General features: G+C 40.4%; 1 protein-coding gene across 1 annotated transcript in view; it reads left to right on the top strand.

Annotated features, from left to right (window-relative positions):
* Positions 1 to 9,063, top strand: part of NHLRC2 (NHL repeat containing 2) — a 58,068-nt gene that overhangs the window by 31,932 nt on the left and 17,073 nt on the right. The window contains exon 5 of the mRNA XM_006134970.4: positions 317 to 446. Coding sequence (XP_006135032.2) covers positions 317 to 446 — 130 coding nt within the window. The remainder of the gene's footprint in view (positions 1 to 316; positions 447 to 9,063) is intronic.

Below are 9,063 nucleotides of genomic sequence, written 5' to 3'. Positions count from 1 at the left end.
GAAACATCCATGGCATGAGCAGTGAAGTGGAGTGGGCTAATCACCCATAAGAATGGTTCTATATGAAACCATATATATATATATATATATATATATAGAATGGTTAGCCCATTTTGCATATTACAAAACCACAGTGTTATTTCTGTTTTTAGTGCACTAACGCTATGAGAGTTAGCACAGGTGTGCTTGCCCAAGTGGAAAATTTCATCTCCTGCTGCTGTGTAGATACACTTAGACATCTAGGTCAGTTAGCTAAGGAAAAAGCCAGTATCACCACCTGTCAAATCATTGTATATATTACCTTTTTTCTTCATAGATTGACCTTGAATTAGAGAGGGTGAATACTGTAGCAGGCATTGGAACACAAGGCACGGACAAGGAGGGTGGAGCAAAAGGAGAGGAGCAGCCCATCAGTTCACCATGGGATGTGATCTTTGGAAATTCAGGTATTGAATCGAGTTTGAAATTTTGCCCGTTTAAATCAGTATGAGTGGTTGCCAGATATATTTTTTTTTTTACTAATTGTTTAATTCTTGTATGTAAAATTTGTTTTCATAATCAGGCCTAATGAACTATATACATACAGATATCATATTTCTGCAGAGAGCAAATTGAGGAGCATAAAAACATAAGACCTGAGGAGAACTTTGTGAATTGTAGTAGGCTGAATAATCCTTCAGCTCAGACGCTAGAGAGAGTCATGATCACTGGCGCTAAGCCAATGAATTGCACAAGGATCATTCAGGCAGCAACTATAATTTAATAGGAACTTTTAAAGTGTATGTATACTTTAGAAGGCTAATGCATTGCCTCTCTACTGTAGTTTATACAGAGATCTCTAACCACTTGTAAACATTAAGATTTAGGAAATGAAAGTGACACCAATTTCAGATTTGCTATGCCATTTAATCATTCCCAGATCCATGACTAAAAGCATTATTAGATGGAAAGACTGTTATCAACTCTTTCAGTCAACCCGACTGAAAGAATTGGGTTTGTTTAGTCTGGAAAAGAGAAGACTGAAAGGTGACATAATGATAGCTTTCAGGTATCAGAAAGATTGTTACAAAGAAGAGGGAGAAAAATTATTTTCCTTAGCTCCTGATGATAGGACAAGAAGTAATGGGTTTAAATTGCAGAAAGGGAAGTTTAGGTTGGATAGTAGGAAAAACTTCTGTCAGAATGGTTAAATACTGGAATAAATTGTCTAGGGAAGTTGTGGATTCTCTGTCATAGGAGATTTTTAAGAGCAGTTTAGACAAACACCTTTCAGGGATGGTCTGGACAGTGCTGGGTCCTGTCCACAAGTGCAGGAGCCTGGACTGATCTTTTGAGATTCCTTCTAGTTCTAATAGTCTATGATTCTGTGACTCAGTGTGATCTTTCATGAACCACCTGGATTAAAATGAAAGCTCTATACAACTGATAAGACAGAAAACAACTCAGTTTCCCAAAGATATATAATATTCTTTTCTTTCTCGGTATAGCTGATACACATTTGAGCTTGACATCACATAACTGTACTGTGATTTACTATTTTATCTTTTCACTCAATATCTCTTCCAATGTGATTTAGCAGCTACTATTTCAAGATCCATAACAACTAGAAACCAATACTTCATACCAATATAAAGTTAGGAGTCCCAGCCATTCAGTTGGTATAAAAAGATGACTTCTAACACAGATCTTCTAAATAATCCTCTAATAAGGTCAGAATTTGAAGGTATAGGCCAGGGTGGGCAAAAGGGCCTCCGTGGGCTGGATCCGGCCCACCAAGTGGGTTAATCCAGCCCGCGGAGGTCCTGCCACTCCCCCACCTCCAGGCCAATTGAGGCCTGGGGGCGGGTGAGCCCACAAAGCTTCCTCCCGCCCTGCGAGGAGCACACGGCACTTCAAAGTGCTACACGCTCCTCATAGGGCGGAAGGAGATGTCATGCACTCCCCCGCCCCGAAGCCCTGGTTGGCCTTGGGGTGGGGGAGTGTGCAAAGCCTCCTCCCATCCCGCGAGGAGCACACGGCACTTTGAAGTGCCGCGTGCGCCTCGCAGAGCGGGGGTAGGGTAGGAGGAGGCTTCGTGCACTCCCCCACCCCCAGGCCAATCAGGACCTCGGTGCAGGGGAGCTGCTTGAAGCTTCTTTCACCCTGCCTAGTACCTGTGATGAGCACGGCACTTCAAAGTGCCATGTGCTCCTCGCAGGGCAGGAGGAGGCTTCCTGCACTCCCCCGCCCCCAGGCCCTGATTGGCATGAGGATGGGGGAGAGTGTAAGGCCCCTTCCCGCCCTGCCAGGGGCATGGGTGCCTAGTAGCAAAGGGGCAATCATGGTCTGGGCGTGGGGTAGCCCAAAAAGCATCCTGGCCCCGCCTCTTCTTTCGCGGCTCCTGGCCAAAAAGTATGTCCACCCTGGTATAGGCAAATAAGAATGAGTTGAGTCTGATATCTCTAATTAGAAGTACTTTGGTGGACCCATTATAAATGCTTTCAGGACAGTAAATTTTCTAAGGCCTAATCTTGGGTCAGCTATCAGAGAAAGACAATCGGAGAGTGAATTTAAATCTGTATAATAGAGAACGATACCACCAATGGGCTTGGTTATTGGGAAGCATCACAGGTAACTTCACCCATATGTATTATTAACGTGTTTAGTCTCTCTTGTATTTGTTCTACATAATCTTTCTGGTCTGTGTGGTTTCTGTCCAGAGTTTTTTCTCTATGTGATAGTGGAATGCCTATAAAATGCCCACACATTAATGTGAAAGGAATACCTTGCCTTATACAGTGTGGTGTAGAGATGTGAATGTTTAACCAGTTGTGGTTAACTGGTGGGAGCTGGACCAGTCCCCTTCCTGCCACGGATAGGAGCGCTCCAGCCCACCTGAGCAGTTCTGCTGCTCCATTTAATTGGTTAACTGGTTAAACAGAATTTGATATCCCTAGTGTGGTGTAGCTAGAGGTTGAATCTTCTTACAGTTATCCTGACTGGTTTTGCCATTCTGCTTTAGTTTGGAAGATGATATAATGAGTAGCCAATTACCCTGATTATATGGGGATGGCCTTTTCTGGGACCCTTGGGACCATACAATACTCTGAACTGGGATAAGAAGATATACACAGTCTCAAAACATGCTGTGTGCCACCCCTTTCTGTAACTTAAGCTGCTTACTGGGGCAGTTTGAAGTGTCCAACTAGGCAAGTATATATGGTGCTTATAATTTATTTCATGGTACTAGCCTCTATTTCTGTCAGGTGTGAACAAAATCTGTTTATTTTTTGTTCTTTAAAGATAGCCTTGATTGTTAAATGAGGCATTAACTGATGGGTTCTTTGTGAGAGACAAGAATAGAAGTTGTGGGTAACAGCCTAGGCATCTGACACATTAAAATATAGTATTTGATTTTCCACTGCCTTTCACCCTCTGATTTGGTAGCATTTTACATTCACATTTCACACATTTCATTATATGCAATCATTTATAGGCAGTAGAGAATCAGATCTGCATGGTGTTTACCTTCATGACATGTTGATTCTTGAAACAGTTGCCAGATTTTTTTATATGCCAGTTTTTGTAAATGCTTTTACTTCAGAACTTGTGTAGATTTTTTCAGACTGATTTGGGTCTTAGCAATCAGGTGTCTATTTGCATGTGTGTTGACTAAACTTAAATCACTCGTTTTATTTGTTTATCTTTTTAAAAAAATGTTTAGTACTTCTCTAGTGCCAACTGAACAGCCCTAAGGACTAAAGTCTTTTAGCTGTCCACGGAATAGACACAGCAGGGACATCAGCAAGGCCTGTTTTCCTGATGTTCTGCTAGTTTGGTGAGAGAGTAGCTCTTTAGGCCCATCTGGTCCTTTGGCATCTCTTTTGAAACTGATGAGAACCAACTGTGACATTTTTAGCTATGTATTGTCTAGAACAGCGATTCTCAAGGTGAGGCTTGAGAGTCACAAGTGACTCTTTAATGTGTCTCCTGTGGGTCCTCACCATACAAAATATTAAAAATCTGTGTGATACAATTATTAACCAGTCTAAGTCCTTAACCAGTAAGGATGCTCTTGTTATCTTATTAGCCAATTAATTTATCAACTTGCACTAAGTTATTAACTTACTTGCTGTGAAAATAATATATATAATAAAGTGTGTGTGTGTATTTCCCCTGTCATACTGTTTAAATATGAATATATAGTACGACAGCCAGCTACTACTGTGGCTCTTTTGGATAATGTTGATCATTAATTCGGTTCCTGAACCACTGAGGTCTAAATATCACTGCTCTAGAAACTGATCAGTGACCACAAAGTCATTTTGCTTGATGGAGGCTATTGAACAGCCTTTCAGATCATAATAATATATATTTATTACCAGCATAGGCCAAATTTGTACCAAGACTCAAAGATGATGATCTACATTCCATTTCCAGTCTCCCTTGATCAGTGCTATTTGTATTACTGAAGCTATATAAAGGATGTTCAGGTTTATCTTGTATAGTATTCAGAAAATATTACAATTTTAATCATAATATTTTTAAATGTGAAATAAGATGAAGTATGTCACATTTAAGATTTTATGGAAGCACAAGTCAATGTAAACTACTTCACCTTAATGGTAGTATGTGATTTGGTATGTTAGAATATGTATTCATTATTCAATTAATGCTACGTAAAATACAATTTTGTAGGAAGTCTTCACTATTCTGGCCAACGAAACATCGAGGTTTCAGTTCCAGGCAGCAATTCAGCCATCCTGCTGTGTTTTTAGTGTGCTGTGTTAAGATAAGCAATACTAATGTTCACTGTGCATTGGGAATTGATGTCTGCGTTGTGGACTTGGATAGATGAAATAAAAGACCATATTTTCAGAAGTTACTTTGTGCATGTCCAAATGCCAGCAGATTTATACTGTCTCTAAATTGCATGTGCAGCAAGTGTCTCCAAGTAAGTTGGGAGTTACACATGAGCAAATCAAGGTTGATGATTTGACTTGTGTTGCTAACTGGCATAATGTATGGAACGCAGAACACAAAGCACACATTTTTCATTTTCCTGAATGCTCTGTCATCTAAAGTATGATGTGCATAACTTAACTATGCCCCAGATGCACAAGGAGTTTTTTTTCCAGATCATAGATATACTGACTACATGGGGCTTTGAACAAGAGACAGTTGTGGGTCTCTTTTTATATGCCAAAAGCCATGATATTCAGGGTATGGAAGGCAGGCGAAGAGGCTTAAATGCTTAAACTCTGTATATATTGTACTAGATACTTAAAATATAAAACAACTTGTGCTGACCTTTTTCAAAGTCTCATAGAAAAAGGTCACCTCTAAAAGTAAACCACCTTTTCGATATCAGTCTGTTGTTTTAAGAGATTAATCTTTCTCTATAAACTAATTTATTGTACGCATTTGAACATTAAAAGACTTCCATGTTTTTTAAATTCCTGTGTGTTTCACTGGAGAACAAAAACTACTTCAAATCTTTTATATTCATTTAAATGACATACTGTTTATATTGGCATATTACTGGTGCTCTTATAACATTAGATCACTTAGTGGTCTGTTCTATTTCAAAATGTTCATCTTCAGAGGTATGAAGTGTGTGTGTTGGTATTGAATTCCAGGTAATGCAGGATCTGATCAAAATCCTCTTTGGATCAGGCACTTCCTAAGTATTCCTGCCTTGATAATTCAGGAAAGGTGTCTTGTATCAAAATTATTAATCATAAGCTGTTGCTGTGGATTTTGAATCTTATGTTTCATAAAATGTGTTCTGCTACTTGTTTAAATTCTGTGTGTTTTCTGCTGTTTTTACAATATATCAAGAAGCAGATTTCTGAATTCAGGTGTGAAATGCTGTGTAATATAGGTGGTCTGGCCATCCTAGAAAGCATGGCAGAATTTTCATTTAGAGGATAAGCCATTTAAACAATCAGATAAGCAAAATGGAAGGAAATGAGTACACTAATTGATATTATTCTAGGATCATCAATATGGCCTTTGTATAAAGATCTGTACTTCATGGATTTATCCAGGACCTGAAGGGAAGATACATTGTATACAATCACACATTTAAAGAACACAAATGGTGATGGGAAAGCAAACCACTTGGTACTTGGAGCACATTTCATCAAGGATCTCAGTGTCTTTTTTTTTTAATCAGGCTCACATCATAATTGTGAGGTTAGTTATTTTGTATCCCCATTTTACAGTGAGCATAAACTGAGGCAAAGTGATTGTGACTGCTGAACCACCATAAGAAAACTGAAACAAATATATTTTTTAAGGCAGGGAATTTTATGAAGACAAGGCAAATGATTAAAGGTTGATATAATCCTGTTTTATCTGTGATTTACTTGTTGAGCCCATTGAAATGTAGCTTTTGTCTAATTACTAATTTTTAAGAGAACCCCATGGGTTAAATCCTGGCCTCACTATAGTCAATGACAAAACTCCCATTGACTTAAATTGATTAGAATTTCACCCCATGTTTTCATAAGGAGAGGTGTGCCTTTAAAATGTATTATTAATTACTGTGAACTTTTTAAGTCCTCTTCTATTTTTATTCAGTGGCTGTTGAAAGCAAGTGAATGCCCAGTTGATCTAAGTGTGAAATGTTCTTGATAGCTGCATTCTTACTGGAAGGAACAGAACTGTGACCCATGTTTAGTGACATAGCTGTGAGCTTTAGATTCCAAAATTCAGCCTTGAACTACATGATTTGCATCTATTTATAGAAACACCAAGTATTGACAACGCTTTCAGTAAACTAATTACAAGTTCATACTTTCTTCAAACCACTATAAGTTTTATGTGGATCAAATTTAAATGAAACTTCAGTACAGGCAGTCCCCGGGTTACGCGGATCCGACTTATGTCGGATCCGTACTTACGAACGGGGCTTTTCTCGCCCCGGAGGACGCGGGCACCGGGACCGCCCAGACGCACCGCTGTCCAGCGCCCGCGTCCTCCGGGGCAAGAAAAGCTGCTCCGCATCTCCCTGGTCTGCTGGGGGGGCCCCCCCAGCAGACCAGGGAGATGTGGAGCAAAGCCGCGGAGGACCCGGGCGGCGGGACCGCGGTGCGTCTGGGTGGTCCCGCCGCCCGGGTCCTCCGCGTCTTTGCTCCGCATCTCCCTGGTCTGCTGGGGGTCCTACCCGGCGTCTCCCTGGTCCGCGGAGGACCTACCCGGCAGCGCCCCAGCTGCTCTGTCCCAGGCGTCCAGATTCAGCCGCTGTTGAAACTGATCAGCGGCTGATTCCAGGAAGCCCGGGGCAGAGCAACTCTGCCTCAGGCTTCCTGTAGTCAGCCACTGGTCAGTTTCAGCAGCGGCTGACTTGGGGACGCCTGGGGTAGAGCAGCTGGGGTGCTGAGTCTGGACGCCAGTTCCGACTTACATACAGATTCAACTTAAGAACAAACCTACAGTCCCTATCTTGTACGTAACCCGGGGACTGCCTGTATTTCATAAACAAGAACAAATTCTGTAGCCTTTAAAAGGCAAATAATGTAAGATTTTTCCATGTTTCCATTAAGGGACTCTTTACAAAAATTACATTATGTGGGGAGATGCTATAATTTTTCTGAATTATTTCTGATGACTCACTCAAGTTGATAACTGAATACCATTTAACAGATGCGTCTTGATTTCTTAGACTATCAAAGCACAGAAATAGCTCTGAACCTTGGCTCTCTATTATCACACACAGTTTGACTATCTTAGGCTCTCAGAACGCACATTTCTCGTGACCTCATTACACAACGTGTATTCTAATTTGCAGAATATCTTGTAATAGAAATATAATTGGAGTCTAGTTGTAGGGGCTATAGGTATATTTATGAATGAGATCCCAAAATTCCTAGATATGTATTTGTAAATGAAGACCCTGAAGTTTTTCTTTAAAATACTCTAGAGAATAAAATAAAAAATGCTTAATAGTTGGACAGGGCTGGACAGATGAGTAGAAGTATAGGATGAGATTTTATTTCCCGTATCAAAAGCACTTAAAAAGAAAAATCCTTTTGAGAAGTCACAAGAAAAGGTCATGCCATGAACAAGTAGAGTAGCCAGGAAACTTCACTGTTTTGGAAAGATTTCACAGTTTGCGATATCCTATGAAACAGACATCTTTTGCCTTCAGACTATGTAATTAAAAAATTTGAACAGAGGACATTAATACATTTTGTGGCAAATTTAGATTCCTAAGCACTATTTGATTTCTGGATTTTTTTTCTTTATTTTGAATGCCAGATGCATAATTCCCAAAAATAAACATGTTTCATGACTCCTAAAAAGATTTTTATGTCATCTTCTATTATTATTTGATGGTAAATGTTCTTTGGACTGCTAAATATCTAGTTTAAGGGGAAAAATCCCCATTATTGCTGCTCAATTTTAATATATTTATATTTTTAAAATAGATTCAAACAAGATGTGTAGGCATGCTTACCTCTCTATCTTTGACTTTTGTGTAGTACTCAGAGCATTTAAATGCTAAACTAGAACTGCATGTTGATGTTAATAATGGGCTCAACTAGGGTATGTCTACACTACCCTCCTAGTTCGAACTAGGAGGGTAATGTAGGCATACCGCACTTGCAAATGAAGCCCGGGATTTGAATTTCCCGGGCTTCATTTGCATAAACTGGGCGCCGCCATTTTTAAATCCCTGCTCGTTCGAACCCCGTGCCACGCGGCTACACGCAGCACGGACTAGGTAGTTCGGACTAGGTTTCCTAGTCTGAACTACCGTTACTCCTCATTCCATTCCAGGAGTAACGGTAGTTCGGACTAGGAAGCCTAGTCCGTGCCGCGTGTAGCCGCGCGGCACGGGGTTCGAACGAGCAGGGATTTAAAAATGGCGGCGCCCAGTTTATGTAAATGAAGCCCGGGAAATTCAAATCCCGGGCTTCATTTGCAAGTGCGGTATGCCTACATTACCCTCCTAGTTCGAACTAGGAGGGTAGTGTAGACATACCCCTAAGGAGTCTGTTCTTCAGCCTTTCCATGTTTTAGGAGGCAGAGTTAGGTTTCCCTTTTGTTTTTGAATACACTTTGATTGTGCTGATA

The sequence above is a fragment of the Pelodiscus sinensis genome, chromosome 8, assembly GCF_049634645.1.
Source record: "Pelodiscus sinensis isolate JC-2024 chromosome 8, ASM4963464v1, whole genome shotgun sequence".
NCBI lineage: Eukaryota > Metazoa > Chordata > Testudines > Trionychidae > Pelodiscus > Pelodiscus sinensis.
This window is presented reverse-complemented; position numbering and strand designations above follow the sequence as displayed.